The following is an 18,084-nucleotide window of genomic DNA, read 5'->3' on the forward strand; positions in this document are numbered from 1 at the left end:
TGGGAGGCTGGGAGGAGGCGGAAACTTGTTGTTTTTTTTTTCCTTTTCTCAATTAAAAAAAAAAGGACATGCTTCAAGGCACTGCAATGAAATAATAAATCAACAAGAAAATGATATAATTTTCTATAGGGAAAACTTTAAGATACATTTATAAGGAAATAATTTGTCAACGAGGAAAATGATCAATACAAACATATTTAAAACTAATAATTTTTAATTAAAAAGCAACACACTGTTTCTTATATACTAAAACTTGGTGTTGCTGTAAAGCTATATGGAAAACTGATGTGGAATATTATTTCAAGATGTGTTACATTTGTTTATGCTGTGGAATATTTGTTTAATGGTGCAAAAATGTGTTGCATTCTTTTATGTTGCATTTGTTTAACTCTGTATAGTTGTGTTACTTTGTCTGTGTAAAACACCTGATGGTCCAATAGCAAGGCAGGAGAAAGAATAGGCAGGACTGGAAGTCAGAATAAACTGGAAGAGAAATCTGGGAAGAGAAAGTCAAGGAGCAAGAAAAGGAGAAGGATAGAAGGCCATCAGGGGCCAACCACCCAGCTACACAGCCACCCATGGAGTAAGAAGAAAAGAAAAGTATATAGGATAAACAAAAAGGTCCAGAGACAAAAGATATATTGCATAGTTTAATAAAAGCTGGTAAGAAACAAGCCAAGGTAAGGCTGAGCGTTCATAAGAAAATATTAAGTCTCTGTGTATTTATTTGGAAGCTGGCTGGCAGGTTCCCCAAACAGCCAAAGAGCAAATAAATAAACAAACGAATAAATAAACCCAACCACAGGAAACACAATCTGAAATAGAAAGAAAAGAGAGGGCCAATTTCAGAGTCCACATAAGAAATAGAGAATCTTTCCAATAAGAAGGAAGCACACTGTCTTACTAACACGACCTTATATTAAAAACAGTCAAGAAAAGTAAAATAAAAAGTGTAGGCCAACTTAATTCATAAAAACTTTATGATGAGCAAATAATTTCCAGTGATGTATAAAATCCCTAGATACGTTACACTCACTATATATAGAAATGCTAGCTCTACTACTTCCTATTGCCAATGACCCTGAGAAAGTTAACACCTCAGTATTCAGTCTCAGTCAAACAGGAATAATAAAATAATACATAAACCATGGATTGTTGTGAGGCTAAAATGACATTTTACACATATGTGGTGTGCATGTGTGTGTGTGTGTGTAAACATACATGGATGACACTTAAAACAGTGCTATTAAACATAATCCACATAAACATGACCAATGCTATCATATTATTATCAGAAAATGATACATGGGTAATTCAGACTAAAAAAATGTGTTTCATATTAGAAAACTCTGTTACTATAATTCACTGATGTGGTATTCCCCTCTGTATTCTATGAATATGTTTTATTACCATTGGTTAATAAAGAAGCTGCTTAGGCCTATGGCAGGGCAAAACATCAGTAGGCAGAAAAACTAAACTGAATTCAGGGATAAAGAAGATGGATTCAGGCAGATGCCATGTAGCAAGCGAGGAGAAATACACCAGAACCTTACCAGTAAGCTACAGCCTCGTGGCGATACACAGACTAATAGAAATGGGTTAATTTAAGATGTAAGAGCTAGTTAATGAGACGCCTGAGCTAATAGACTAAAGAGTATGTAATTAATATAAGTCTCAGAGTGGTTATTTCACAAGCAGCTACAGGAGCTAGTGAGTTGGACCTGATGGGTAGAGGGAAACCAGTCCAGGAGAACCAGTGGAATAGAGAATATTTTTAGCTATAATTCAGCATGCAAAGTTTTAAAGCAGAATCATATAAATGGTATACAGGAATGAACATTGTGTAAACACAATACTTATTCTTAATAGTAAAAATTGAATAGCAAATTAAAATAGAAAGCAATTTCCTTAACTTATTGAAAAATATATTCTGAAAACATATATAGCAAGCATTAGTAGTAAAATTTTTGAGGCATGTTCTCTAAAATCATTAACAGGTTGATACCTGATGTTCCTATTTCTATTCAGCATTATTCTGAGGTTCCAGCTAACAAAGTAAGCTTACAAAAGATGGAAACCATAAAAACCACAAGTTAGAAACAAAGTAGTTATTATTTATAGAGAATTTTGAAAAAAATCTAAAACATGTTCTGTTAGTAAGAGTTCAGCAGTGTTAGACAAGAACTGCTAACAAACGACAGAAAGAAAACATAAAGTTGAAAGATGTTAAAAATATGAAATAATAGAATAATAATTTAAAGAAAAGCAAGCAATTTCATAAAAGAGCACATTTTGTTTGCTTATTCATTCTTGTTATTGAAATGGGGACTCATGGATCATGATGAAACACCAGGTAGCCAAGGACACCCCTGAATTCCTGATTTTCTAGCCTACATCTCCCTTGTACAGGATCACAGGCATCAGTATGTCTGTTTAGGCAGTGCTGGGGATTGAACACAATGCTCTGTACATGCCAGGCCAGCACTCTACCAACTGAGCCACATTATACAATTTAATTAACTTTATATATATATGGAAAGATATTACACTGGTGGATGAGAAGACTGTGGCACTAGACAGAAACAGCTTTCATATTTTGCACAATTAGCCTAACAAATGTCACTGGAACTTGGGACTTTTCCTAAATGTGAGCCATAGAAAAATAATTAATAACAAATTTCAATAGTGGGAAAATTTATTTACCTTCTGAAGGCATGTCAAGGTGAGGTTGCATGTGCCCTGGACTATGGGGACTTTTTTGTGAAGGTGATTATTTGGGAGCTTAACTGAGGCCTAGAATAGTTAAATTTTAAATTTTATTTCAAAGGCACAGAGAAGAGGTCCAAGACATTTCTCTTCAGACTTCCTAGGAGACTCGGAAAATAAAAAAGGAGTGGAGAGCAGTATTGCCTTTTTCTTCTATATTAACACCTGAACAAACATTTTGGAGGTTACTCTTCTGTAATAAAAACTGATGTTATCAGATGGCAATCTGCTATGTTCTTATTTAAGTGTATATTCAAAATAATAATAAACATACATGAACTTTAATATAATGTAATATAGTTAATTATTCCATAATTAATCAGTGACAGAATATAATTTCAATTAAAATTCCATCACGATTTTCAAGACTAATTTAAGAGGGAATTTGCTATATGATGGAGGTGCCAATGTACAGCAGAGGAAAGAACTATTCTCTCCACAAGTAACTGGTTAGCCATATTGGAAAAAGGAAAACTGAATTCTTACAACACACTGTCAGGCAGCTAGTTAGGTATTAGCAGCATTTATAATTCTCAGTATTTTTTTCCTGTGCTAATACACATTAGAGGGTAGTCATGAGTAAGATAACTATCTTCCTTTATTTGTATGTCCTGTGTAAGGCTGAGAACTATTTAAATAATTTTAAAAGTGCTGACTTGGTCCTCATATTTTAGAACTAATAGGAATGAACCCCTCCCTCATAACCAGTAGCAAGACTTTTGATCATTGGTCAAAAAAATAAGGTCTGAGTCATATCTCTAGCTCTGGTTGGTTGGATGCACATTTAGAATTTACAAGACTATTATATGGCTTAATGCCTTCTCAGAAAGAACAAGAATGAATTTCCAACCTCTTCTAGAAGAGACAATTAAAATGGACCTTTCAGTCACTTGTACAATGAAAATACCCTTCAGAAAAAGCTGTTTAAAAAGACTTCAGAAACAGTATAAAGCCTACCTAAGAGTAGGCTGAAGCAATGGCCTCTTTGACCATTGTCAACTCTCATCCCTCGAGCATGTGCAAAGGAATTCTACTTTGTGCTATAATAAATTTCACCCATCTTCTACCTCATGCTGTGTGTCTGTTTCATAACAATTCTTTCCACAGAGATCACAAGGACCAGGGACCAAAGGAAGCACTGAGTAAGAGTCCAGTGATGACAGGTAAGCAAAAATTAGTTTTTAGTGTTTAGAGACATAATATCAAAATAATAAAAATCATAATAAATATCAAAGATCAGACTTAAAATTAAGTATATAACTTAGGAGATTCTTTTAAACCTCTGATTTCTTAATAGTGTATGAGCCAGCAAATGCACTAACTTCAGTGTACTGGCAAACGTACGTTACACATACAAGCTCTGGTTCGTCAGAGAACAAACAGAAAAGCCACTGACAGGCATCTTTAATCTGCACATTAAGTGAAGGATGTTGGAAAATTTCAAGAATTCTTATAGCCGGGCGGTGGTGCCGCACGCCTTTAATCCCAGCACTCGGGAGGCAGAGGCAGGTGGATCTCTGGGAGTTCGAGGCCAGCCTGGTCTACAAAGGGAGTTCCAGGACAGGCTCCAAAGCTACAGAGAAACCCTGTCTCGGAAAAACAAAAAAAAAAAAAAAAAGAATTCTTATAAATAACAAAAGCGACCAAGTAGAAAAACACGTACATTTTGTAAAAGAAATAACATAAAATGATGAAGAGGCATGTAGTTAAAGATATATAACCATTTAAAACATTAGACAAATGCACAGTAGACTACATGGTCATGTTAGACCAAAGTCTGAATAGAGATGAGATTAAGACAAATTAATGCAGCATATGAAACGTCATTGAACATAGAAACTTCTGTATTATATAAAAGAATATAAAAACTGGAATACCAGAAAACATTTTAGCATTACCATAAAAAAATTTTTGCTAAACTAATTAAAAATAAGCAGAGGACCTAAGTGGACAGTGATCCAAGGAAAACTTAAAAAAGTCAACAGCTATATAAAGAGATAGTCAAGATAACTAACCACCACAGAAATGAAAAATCAAAGCCAGAATTAGATATCACTTTACAACTGTCAGAATGGTTATTACAAAAAGGGCAAAAGCAAATAAGCACTGGTTAGGATGCAAAGAAAATGAAATTGCTTTCCCTCCTGCCTGTAGGCCATTAACCAAATCTTTATTCATTATTTTATTATTATACCTTACCGGTATAACACTTCTTTTTGACACTAACATATTTTCAAAATATACTAACAGGATTGTTAACACTAAAATGTACAAAAATTGTCAAAAATAAACTTATTCCTAAAAATCAAGATATTGGATTTTTGTGTTTATTATGTTAGCTAAATTTGACTGTATAATATTACCAGTACAAAGAAACTCATAAACCACTAATATTACTACATTATTATTATAGGAAAGAGAACTGCAGTCATAATTGCCAAGTGCTATTATACTGTCCCCAGGTTTAGATGCATCTACACAAACCAAAACTCAATATTGCAGTAAGTAGAAACAAAACTGTGCTCATCTAATTCAATTTCATCTGTAATAGCTCCCTTATTAGCATAAGCTTATTTTATTTTAATTCCATTTTTTTACTGGTAGTAAGACTTATAATTTACGCCCATAAGGACTTCATTCTACATTAATCAGTACTTTGTATATCAAATCATTAAATAAAATTTACTCTGTGCAGAAACTACTACCTACACTGCCATTAGTCCTAAGTCTGCCGTTGTTAATGACATTCATGGTGCTTACCAACATGTGGTTCAAGTCTTTTCCTACTGTCTTCTGGGCTGTTCTATAATCTTAATTATGAATAGATTTTGTGGCAATGCCTACTACCATTTAAATGTTACACAAAGTTCTTATAAAAGTGACTAGTTTTTCTTCCCCCATACTGCTTTGAAAAAGAAAATGACATTTGAAGAATGAATAAATTATAAAGGAGATTTTAAATTATAACTTATAAATGTGCATATCGGCAAATTATAACAAAAATATATAATGAACATGTGTCAGATACATGACATTAAACATTAGAAAATATAAATTAAAACTAAAATATCATTTACAATCTAAAATCTATATTTAAAATTTTTATAGACATTAGATTCTACTATTTATTTTTCTTATGTCTTTTTCAGTAACATTTCTTTCTAAGTCAAAGCTTTTAACTTTCCAAACAAACAAAAAGTTTTTACTTTAAAGCCTCAAGAATTTGAGTTCACTATTACTAGCTAATGAAGAATGTTGATGTGGGATTCCCCTCTATATGCTGTGAATGTCTTTTATTACCATTGGTTAATAAAGAAGCTGCTGTGGGCTTATGACAGTGAAGAACAGAACAAGGTGTGAATTTCAAGCAGAGATAGCGTAGAAAAGAAGGCGAAGTCAGATGCCACGTAGCCACCAGAGGAGACAGACCCAGGAACTTTACCGGCAGGCCACAACCTCATGTTAAAATATAAAATAATAGAAATGAATTAATTTAAGCTGGAAGAATTAGTTAACAAGAAGCCTAAGCTATTGGCTTAAAGCAATTTTTAATTAATAACATTTCTGTGCTATTATTTGTGCTTGGGTGGCCAGAAAACACACAAGCAACCTTCATCTACAGAATGTCATACACCAAAATAATTATTAAAAATGTAGGGGACTGAGAGATGGCTCAGTGTTTAAGAGTACCTTCTGCTCTTGCAGAGGACCAAAGTTCAGTTCCCAGCGCACGTATTAGGCATCTTATAACTGCTGTAACTCCAGTGCCGCGGGATCCAATGCCTCTGGCCTCGACAGGCACATACACTTATGAGCACATACCACCCCACAGATCCACACAGTTGAAAATAAAATCAATCTTAAAAAAAAATAAATCATTTAAAACTAATGTTTTAGATTAGCATGAAAATTTCATTTCAAATTTCTATAGAAAATATATAGTCATTTATTAGGAATACTTCTAATACTCTAGTTAAAAAAGATGAAACATATAGAAACAGCTTTAAAGATCCATTCATATATACATACCTTATTTAGCTCGTCTCTTTCCTGCTGCAAAGTTTTGATTTGCTTTTCAAAAGCCTTGATTTGCCTAAAAGCATCATCTAGCTCTCGTCTCACAGAATTAGCTTCTTCAAGTTGTTGTTCCAAACGATTAACTTCTAAAAAAAAAAAAAAAAAAACCCAAAACTTTAATTCAGATATACAATATAAACAAATAAAAACCAGAATAATAGCAGTATTTACCTAGAGCAAATTTTATTTCTCCCATCCTTTGGATTAAAAGGCATATTGGTAATTCTTTTCATTTGGGAAAATTATATGAAACAGATTTAGCAAATTCTGAATAAGTTGCCTAAGACTATGCAATTGGAAAGTTACTGCCAAATAACAGGATTTGTTCTAAAATCAAAGTTATTATTAAATTATTTTAAACTGATATACAAAATGAGCCTATATTTACTAAAATCAAGACATATATTCAACTTGCATCAATTATATATAATATTTCAGATGCCAGTACATCAGGCTATTGGGTTTTCAGAAGAGATAGCTGTCATTCATACTCCTTTATGAAGAAAGGTCTGCTTTAAGAACACTATAAGTATGTTATTGTGAGATGCTAACAACAGACTTTAAACTCAAAGCAGTAAATCTATGTACATCAGTATGCACCTTCAGGTCCCATATAAAGAAAACTTAATACTTAATAACCACATTCAAACTTTATTTTGTCTTCACATACTGCATGGATAGTTAGAAACTTTAATTTCCATCATGAAGCCTACAATACTAATCATTTAAAAATACAAAAAATAAAGCATGTGGGTAGTCTAGAGCTTCACTGGAAATGTTGAGAATGGCTGATCTAACTGCATACAAGTTTCCTGAGGTGGACAGAGATTAGGGCTGGTCCAGGGGCTTCCTTAAACTAGTTATGTTATGCTTTCATTTATAAGTTAATTAGAACAAAGTGAATTCATTTATTTTTTTAAAAAATGCATGAATATTAACAGTGGGAGTGAATAACTGTATATCTGCTATAGGAAATGGAATAGAAATTCTTTTTAAAAAAATATATGATCTATAATTTCACTATGGGGTGAAACAGTAAACAGTAAAAATAGGAACCTGGCCAGAAAGTGTAAATTTGTGTTCATAACTGCATTATTATCCATTGTCAAAAGGCAAAAGCAACCTACATATCCAGTGACAGATGAAGGCAAAAGTAAAATCTATTATATTAATATAAATGGAATATTGCTCAGCATTTTAAAAGTAAAAAGTAGACATTTCTAATATAAGCATCCTACAACATAGATGATCCTTGACAACATTACACCAAGTGAAATAAGCCAAAAACAAAACAACAAATACTGGGTAGTTCTATTATATGAAGTTTCTGAAAGAGTGAAATTTATGGAAGAATAAAGTAGAGGCTTGAGGCAGTAGAAAAATAGTTATTGTTTCATTTTGTTTCTGTTTTGAGATGATGAAAAAGACAAATGGTGGTAACAATTGTACAAGATGTGAAAGTGTTCAATATTTCTCAATGAAATATTAAAAACTGATAAAGCAATACATTTCGATAGATATATTTTACCACAATTTAAAAAGTTAAAAGATGAGGGAGGGAAGGACAGAAGGACAGAGGACAGAAGGATGGAGGGATGGAGGGAGAGACAGGTATTAGAGAAACAAAATGAAACAGTACAGGAGTGACTGTTACATATCCAACACAAGAAAACCTGTAAGGTAAGAACAATTCCAAAATAAGAGGACTAACCCTTTCTCTTAACAGTATTTTTACTAATTTTATTAATCTTATTCTGCCATTGGGAAATGATTTTTAATGTTAAGTCAAGAGCAGCCCAGCAAGTGTGGAATTTAGAGGACAGCGGGGATGAAGCAAAGGCAGGAACGGAAGGAGCTGGTATAACAAGTTGCCCAGATAGGACAGTACTCTCCATGGGCTATGTAGAGAATGAAGTTTGTCAGGTATGCCTATAGTAATACAATGAGACAGAAATCTTAGGGAAAGGGTAGACAGGATTTCAAAGAAGTGACAGTTTACTCATCAACAAATACTGATTTGGGTTTTTAAAATTTTAATTATTTATTAAAATTTTCCACCTCCTCCCCTCCTCCCATTTCCCTCCCACTCCTCTCACTCCTCCTCCCCCCCCCCTTTTCCAGTCCTAAGAGAAGTCAGGGTGCCCTGCCCTGTGGGAAGTCCAAGGCCCTTCCCTCTCCATCCAGAACTAGGAAGCTATGCATCCAAACACATGGAGGACAGTGAAAGTCTTTTAATCAGCATTGAGAAATTCTTACTTTTTCCTAGAGGCCAGAAGAATCCCCTGAAAATAAATGCATGCATATGTAAGAAAAACAGACAATATCTTAAAAAGCTGACTCTGGTGATTTTTATTTTTTTGGGAATGATAATTGATATGTTTCCCATTAGAACAAATGAAAACCCTGGGCATTCTATTTAAAAATGAATAAATGATCAATGAATAAGTAGTAAGAACTATGAAATGTGGTGAGGGAGGCCTGAGGAATACAGTAGTGAGCTCCCAGATTTTCTATTCATTTATCCCAGAATTGGACCTCAGTAAGATGGCAACCTAGAAAAGTCAACACATATAAGGAACACAGTCCCCGCAAATCCTGGTCTTCAGAGCCAAAGAATCAAGACAGGACTGTCAGAGACTGTTAGGGAGGAAGAAGACAGCGCTTTCACACAGAGAAAGAGATAAGGGCTATAAGAAGAACTGAAAATTATTTTCCTATGGTTTAGAGAGAAAAGCAGTTAGATTTTAAAGGAAGATTAAGGGTTAAAATCGCAGAGCCTGGAATACTAAGGAAAATTAATTAGAAGGCATGTAGCCTGGTATAAAATAGTCAAGCAGATAAGAGACAAACAGGTTTGAAGAAGCAAGGCCAAGGATGGCAGGTCAGCTGGCTAACCTCCATGAGACATTTTTCCTTTGGGAAAAACAAGCAAGGCACTATTGTTTATTACATAGTCTTGCTTTTAAAATACACTGTTTCTAATGCAAATAACTTATAACAGACTAAGTAAAAAGAAAGAATGGCTTCTAAAATGCTGGACCTGTTTCAGGAAAGAAACTCCAGACCACCCCATAGATAAAGAGCTAACCAATAACACTCTATATACATTTTAGTGGCTCTGAAAACAAATGCAGTTTAATATAATGAACAGTTAGCAAGATACCAGCAAGGTCAAAAGGTTGTAATGGTATTCAAGTAACTTAACAGCTAATAACCAGTCAAAGTCAATAATTAAGCCATAGTCAGAGATGGATAAATGTGGGCTTCAACTATTCCTAACTGTGTGTGAGCAAGCACGAACAGAACATCATGATCTCCTTGGTTGGTTCAGAGAGGACATGAACAGAGCATATGGATCTTCTATTGGTTTAACCTTTGATGGCCCCAAGCAATTAACCAATAAAAAAAGAGATTACACCTGTTTTTGTCCAGTTTCTGCCACTACCCTATAAAACACCTGGAAAAAGGAAATTCAACAACTTTTTCTATTCTTTGGTTCTCTTCCCAACTCTTGGAAATTCATCCCATTTTTCCAGAATAAAGGAAAATAAAGGCTTGATAAAGGCTGTTGGTCATAATGTTCATGCACAAGAAATATCTACCCTTAAATTCCATTAGGATGAAACAACAAACTCAGAGCTACTATCCCAGCTTAGTCTTTGATGACCATAAGTTTCTGATACCTTAGCTCTCCGCGTTACATTAAGTGGGCCATAAAATGCTCCAAAATCATTAACAACAGATAAATAAACAAACAAAAAACTCATAGAAAATTACTGTTATATTTGACTTAAACATCACAGCAACCTACATGACACAGTGGTGTACACCTTTAATCCCAGCTCTCAGGAGGCAGAGCCAGGCAGATCTCTAAAACTTCTGTATTCCTATGCTGACCCCTGTCAACCATGGGGCATGGGAGCTAAATTTGAATTTCCAACTGAAATTCAATGAGAATGCCAAAGTGCACCCACAAAGGTGACATTTTAAAACAATAACAAATAACAAAAACAACTAGTAAAGATTATGAGGTTCCCAGAGTGTCAGTGGAGAACAAATTGGGAAGTATACTTCTGTTCCACCTGGCAGTGAAGGGATGTCAGTGTGTCTAGGAACCACAACAACCAGCATGCAAGATATTCCTAAGGGTGTAGTAGTGGCACTCACATCTTAGCAGCAAGCTACAGCTATCTAATTAGACGTAAGGCCTGCTCAACAAGAGGGAAATCATGTCTGTCTTAATAATGAATAATGTAACTAAATAGAAAACCAACAGGACTATAGAAAATCTCAAATATATTCTCCACCAATGGGATCTAACAAATATTTCTAAAACAAACCATCTAGAATAGTAGGAATACACATTTATCACAAGTGCCCAGAGCATATAGGTTAAGATAACCATATCTTAGGCATAAAACAAAGAACTGAAATCATAAAGGGTATTGCAAAACCGGTTAGAGAAATATAGAAGTTAATTCTTCAGACACTCAAAGTAAATGACATACTTCTCAATTTGAATCAAAACGAAAAAATTTAAATCATTTGAGAAAAAATGAAAATACAACATACTGAAATTTTGTAGGGCACAGTATGTCAATACTAAAAGAGAAATTTATAGCCCTCAATATATATATATGATTTGATACTTGATGTTTATATATGTGCTATTCTCTTGTCTGCAGAAGCCCTTTTCTTCTTCAAATATCACATCTACTTCACACTCATATATATAATTTTCCAGGCAAATTCTAACACTAAATTAATTATGTTAGTAATCTTTGTTTTCTCTAGGTGGGTGTGTTTTCTCTGTATTCTCTAAGTAACTTTTTTCTACTTTTCTTAAAGTACCTTCACCTGTGTGGCAATGGTGATGTAAATATTTACTTTCTGGGTCAAATTATGAACTCCATGAAACCAAAACTAATTTTTATTTGCCTTTTCTTCAATGCCATATAATTCATAACACACAACATCAACAAGACTCAATAGAGAGTTAAGCATGAGTAAAACCATTTCTTAAAATCTACTAAATTAATGATGAACCTCAGAACATTACCTGCTACTTGTTTCCTTAGCTTTTCAATCTCTTCTTTCAGGCTTTTAATTTCTAAATCTTTGCTTGCTGTTAGTGGACCATCAACAGTTGAATACTGCAAAGCCTGAACAGTCTGTGTTGACTCTAAAAGAAAAAAAGAATTAAAGAAAAAAATCAGAGACTTAAATTTTTTAAAACGAATGTCAATATATCTCTACACATTTTTAAAAATAGTTTCACTGATCAGAACATCTACTCATTGGAAAAACACTGCTTAAGAACACATTAAAGCATACAGTTCTATTGCATCTGTTTAAGTTTGTAAGAAAGATATCCAAATCCATAGAGTTGAATGACTCAATTTTCTATAAATGAGATTTGGGGCTTGAAGTACTACTGACCAACTATGACAAAAATTAACTATTCAGACTTTTATGATTTTTTTCCTAGCAGAGACCATCATCTTAAGAGTAAAAATAATGATATTTCATATAACATGAAGAACTGAATAAGACATGAAGAAATGTTTAGATGTACTGTTACATAGTGTGCGGACATGGAGACCTTCTGGATTTTACATAGGAAATTAAAGGACTATCTATAGGTGACTAGATTATCAATTTAGTTAAAACATTTGATAGAAATAGAGATCAATTTATCTTGAAGTTGTATGTAGAAAATGAAATGTAAAATGAAATATGAACACTGTAATAAGGCTTATTTCCCGGGTTTTCGCAACAGACACAGAAGAACATTTTATATCACAAATGAAACCATCCTTTGTCCTAAAACAGCTTTTCTGTTATTTAGGAAAGGGCTCCAAAATAAGGCCCCTCTTAGTGTAGTTCTTGGTGAATTAACACAAATCACACACATAGATAAAATATGTCATGACCCTGACATTTATGGTCACTGAAAAACATTTCTTAGCCTGAATAAAAAGTATAAGATATGCTACACCATATATATGATCATAACTTTGGTATCTAAAAAATATTTTTATTTAGGTCCAATACATATTAAAATTGATTCTGTTGTATTTATTTGGAAAAGAACATTCACTGTTTTAGTTTATTTAAAAGACACTTAAATTCAGAACTTGGAAGACAGCTTAGTCAACACAGTTTGTTTTTCCCAAATACCGTAACTCATGTGTAACAACACTGTCTTAGAAAAAATTAAAGAACTCAGACATCAAAACCACACTACATACCGGGGTATAGAAAGCCCTCATTTGTTATGAAATGGAACAGGAATGGCTATTGCTCTATTGTTCCTTTTGTAACCAGTAAAAATATACTAAATAATTTTGAAATATAAAATTAAGCAATTAAAAAATCTTTTCTGTGAAACCACTACGAACTTGTGAAAGCAAAGACCAAGTAAAATGAATCATAGAGGAGTAAGCCATTCTAAGATGAAAGGCAGTCTCAACAGCTCTAACCTAGAGCTTTGTCCTGGTTGAAGTTTGACTTAAACTGAGGGATTTTCAACTTTTCTTTTTTGGAGGAGTGTTTTACATGTGAGGGTACACATGTCATTGCACTCACACAGAAGACAGAGGACAGTTGTCAACCATCACTTCTCTCCTTCTATCACAGAAGTTCCAAGGATTACACTTGAGTTGTTAGGCTTGTCAACAGGTGCCCTTTCTTACTATACCATCTTGCTAGTCCCCTAAAATTGAGGACTATTATGCTGAGAAAAACAACCAAGTCTCCTAGAGAATGTGGGGCTAGGGACTAGGATGTTGAGAGAAGGCATTCTTGTCCTATTAGTATAGCTACTGTATTTGCATCAAGTCAGAGACAGTCTCCTCACCAAGGTATTTATTTCTTGTTTTTAGATTTGGAACTAGTAAGACAAGGATGCCGAAGACTAGAACAAATCTCCCATAGTATGAGTAAAGGAGAAAGAGAGCCTACCAGGCTTTACCTAATCCTTCCTTCACATCTGACATTAGAGGTGGACTATATTTAATAAAAATTGGTATCCAGTCTTGTTCAGACTCAATTACTGATTGGATGAAGAGTGGGAAAACATTTTCTGAGGTAAAAATAGTATTAACTCAATTGTCTCTTATTTTCACTCATCTTAGTCAATTAAACTTACAAGGCATTTGGAACAGTGGGAGAATATGAGCAATAATCAAAGAGAAAAGACAGCAGCAAGCTCATAGACAACTCAGATGCAGAAATCAACAGACACTTTGAATGAGGAGCAAAACATGCACAAGAGAGAACAGAGGAAGCAAGGGCATCCTTACATAAATACAGCAAAAGCCTCCGAAGGAAAGCAGAGAATGAGGGAGCAAGAGAAATATCACTGATCAGAGTGAGAAAGGAGGATGCAAAAAACTATGCAATGTTGATTGCGGGATTCTGTGAATCTGAGCAGGATACAGAGAGATCAAAATCCCTGCAAAGAAGTGAACACGTAAGAGTATTGGAGTGTACTTTAGACCATCAGAGAATGTCATGGTAACAGTGTACAAGGACTGGTCATATATGGTATGAAAAAATCATAAGAGTTTATGGCAGTGTGAGAAGGGTACTTTTTTCCTGACAGTTCCAGGCTCCCGACCCCAGAGAGTCTATTCCATACACTGACAGACCTGTAGAAATACACATCATTACAGAAATAAACATCATTGTATTGTTTACTATTGTGTGATATGTTTACATAAACGGTATTATACTCTTTTCTGCACTCATTTCTACAGCACATTTTTTTTACCATTTACAAAAAGACTTCTGAAGGTAAAACATTCCCTTATAATGTAGCTCAAAACACTGTAAGTTCAATTCAAATAAGTAAAATATTAAAATATTTACCTTGAAGTTTTCTAGTAAGTTCAAGTTTTTCCTGTTCTAGTCGCTTAATTCTTCTTTCATAAGCTTCAGCTGCGAGGTTATTATCTAGAGTCCTCTGGACATTAACATCAAGGTCCAGTGAGGCGGGACCTGCTGTCACTCTTAAGCAGCTCCGGTCAGAAAGAACACTGAATCAAAGAAACAAAAAAAAAAAAAAAAAAGTTGGTTCATATTGCAATAAAGTTTGAAGAAAAAAAGAATTTTAAAATCTTTATGTAAGATACAGATTTGAATTTCTATAGTAAAACATCTAGAATCCTATAAAAGCACTATAATTTTTTCTGAAAAATTACTTTATTTGTAGAAATATTTTTAAATAAAAACTCATATCACCAAACTATTTTTAAATTTAAAACTCCAAAAATTATAAAATAAAGTTTAATGAAAGATTATTAGGAATTCAAAACAATTTGACAAGTTTACTGAAACAGTAGTCAAAACCACCTGTATGTGTTCATTAATAGAATTTGAAATTCAAAACTTTAAAGTGAGGTGCTTTTCTGAATGCACACTAAAGATATTTGAGATGGTAGACATTTATCAGTAAATCGCCCCTAGACACAGAACCATAAGCAACTAACAATAGCTGCGGGGGAGAAATTAGTCTTCCTGAGAAATGAGCTACCTAATTGTTTATCTAAAACCAAGTAGTAAGCCCTGAAATCATATACACACAAACAACACTGAATAGACTCAGAAAAGTGTGTGTGTGTGTGTGTGTGTGTGTGTGTGTGTGTGTGTGTAAATAATCATCAAAGAAAAAGAGGCCATCAATTTGGGAAGAGGGGAAGCAACACGAGAGGAGTTGGAGGAAGTGGACAGGAGAAGAAATGGAAGGAAACATAATGATACAATTGTATTATAATGTAAAAAGGTTTTAGATTGACAAAATTCTTTGCCAATCATTTAAATTCTAGCAACAGGGATATAAATGAAAGTACATAAAATATCCAGTACATTAGAAAGTATTAACTGCTATGGAGAAGACAGAAATTTAAATGGAGTAATCAAAAAAGCTGTGCTTATGCAGGTAGTTAAGGAAAGTCAATGTAAGGCACCAGTCAAGGAAGTATTAGGATGAAGAGCAGTCCAGGACAGAAGCCAGAGCATCCCAAGACAAGGCTCTTGGGCCTTAAGGAGGCCTGTGTAAAGGGACATGGCAAACAACTGGAGGAGTATGAGAAGATGACAAGAGACAGTTGGTTAATTCTTAGGGTGCAAAGAAACAGGAACTGGGGAGTAGAGGGAAATGGCCATGAACAGGGAGAACAGACTGGCTTATCTCTTCCAACAGGGCAATTTTGATAGATGTAGGAAACATCAGGAGTTACGAACATGTTACTTAGACAGTTAAGACATGTTTTAAGTAAAAGGTAAGGAGCTCTCATGTCATTAGGAAGTGTATAGGGGAAGTTCCACGGCTGAGCCCTAGAACAGTTGGATCCTCAGAAATTGGGGAGAGGAGGGCTTGTTTGGAGACTGAGAAATGGACACAAAGCGAAGTGTTTTCGTATGGAGCAGTGGCAAAGGTAAAAAAGTCAACTAAGGCTGGGACTAGAAGCAATCACTACACCTGTTAACACACGCGCCAACAGTGGTGCTGGTAAAAGCAGTTTGCATGAAGAGACTGGGCACAACCTGAAATGAGTGCATTCAAGAAAGATTAGTATAAAAAAAAAGAACAGTCAAGAGAAGTAATTTGTTATACACCAGAGAAATAATTGGTATCAGGTACGAGATCCAGAAAGGCTTTATATTTTAAGATGGAAGAAATAATTACATGTCTGGTAAGATGGTTGGCAGGATATAAAGATGTGGGTAGCACATAAAGGAGAAAAATGTACGACATAAAAGTGAATACATTAAGCCAAGCAGGAGGGAATGAAAGGAGCCAGCCCCAGTCAAGCATCTACATGGTCCATCCTTGGAAGGAAGAGCTTGTGAGTCTGGGGGACACATAGAAAACAGTGGCAGGAACTTGCAGTTGTCTGCGGTTGGTAACAATTATCAGGGATGGAGGAAGCAAGATCATCAGCAGAGAATAAGGGTGATCAATATTTGCAAGAATGAAATATAAAATGGTTACCTTGGTATATACAGGGCAGAACAAACTAAGGTGATTCAGTGTTGTCACATAGGACAGAGTACTGAGACTGGCAACCCTCGATGTAAAGTTAGCTTGGTTGCTGAGAACCATTTGTCTGCTCCAGCCACTTTGAACTGCTTACATTTTAAATAAAGAACATTCTCTCAACAAAGAAAGTGCAGCAGCTAAGAGATAACTAAAGGGACTGCCATGCACCCAGGAAATGATTACTGAAATTCTTATGGGACATGGGAGGAGGAATAGGAGGACAGAAATGGGGTGAGGAGTAAAGAGTGGTATGAACAATGGGTTGGAAATTTTGGTGCTTGACATATACAAAATATTCATTAAGTGTCTTGGTGCTGGTTCTTGCCCTCTTTCTAATGGGTTCGACTCTCGTGCTACTTGTCCTCATCATTTCCTCCAAATGTTTCTTCACATTTAAATCCAGCTCCAATACGCCATAACTACAACCGTATATATACCATTTTCAAGCTTCAATTTACTTGTTTATAAATTACCCACGTTATCTTAATTTTTGAAACTTACCAGCTACTAGTATACGTAAAACCAACAAATGGCAGATGATGGCCAGAAAATGCAGTATGTGTTGGTGGAGGCATTGTTTCCTAAGAGAAGATAAAAAGAATATCAATTTGGTGAGACATCTACAGTTATTATGATAGGTTGGCCTATAACTGTCAATAAGGATATGCAACCATTCAATTTTGAGACAGTGGTAAATTTGGGAAAGTGTTCACTGATACAAAATATAGACTCTAAGCACTACTACTGGAAAACTCAAACAAATAAAGTTAAAAGCCTAACAATAAAATTATAGTCATTATTCATGCATACTACATCTGAAAATTTGTCTAGCTTTTTTTTCCCCAGAGAAAAGGCTTCATTGGGTAGCCCAGACAGGCCTCAAACTCATGATTTTTCTGTCTGCCTCCCAAGGAGTGAAATTATAGGCCTGTTTCATCACACACAGTTTAAAAATAAAATTTATTTGCAAGTGGAAAATCAGGGCTTATGTGGTCACTGAAGACGCATGGAGAATAGAGGATGTGCACTGTAGTAATATGAGTGGTGGGGCTGCAGAACCCCACGCCCGCAAGGCTAGCTTTACCCGAAATAATTACACGGACACTGTATTCTTTTAAACACTGCTTGACCCATTCTCTTCTAGGCTAATTCTCACATATTAATTTAGCCCATTTCTAATCATCTGTGTGTAGCAC

At 34.7% G+C, this 18,084-nt stretch overlaps 1 protein-coding gene across 15 annotated transcripts in view; it reads right to left on the reverse strand.

Annotated features, from left to right (window-relative positions):
- The window catches only part of Cdc42bpa (CDC42 binding protein kinase alpha), a 218,968-nt gene that overhangs the window by 83,985 nt on the left and 116,899 nt on the right, over positions 1 to 18,084 (reverse strand). For all 15 annotated transcript variants that reach the window (XM_005348974.3, XM_026779693.1, XM_026779691.1 and 12 more), the window contains exons 9-12: positions 17,390 to 17,469; positions 14,716 to 14,882; positions 11,903 to 12,025; positions 6,796 to 6,929 (exon numbers count right to left, since the gene is read on the reverse strand). In XM_005348974.3, the coding sequence (XP_005349031.1) occupies positions 6,796 to 6,929; positions 11,903 to 12,025; positions 14,716 to 14,882; positions 17,390 to 17,469 (504 nt within the window). The remainder of the gene's footprint in view (positions 1 to 6,795; positions 6,930 to 11,902; positions 12,026 to 14,715; positions 14,883 to 17,389; positions 17,470 to 18,084) is intronic.

Source organism: Microtus ochrogaster, chromosome 6 (assembly GCF_000317375.1).
Source record: "Microtus ochrogaster isolate Prairie Vole_2 chromosome 6, MicOch1.0, whole genome shotgun sequence".
NCBI lineage: Eukaryota > Metazoa > Chordata > Mammalia > Rodentia > Cricetidae > Microtus > Microtus ochrogaster.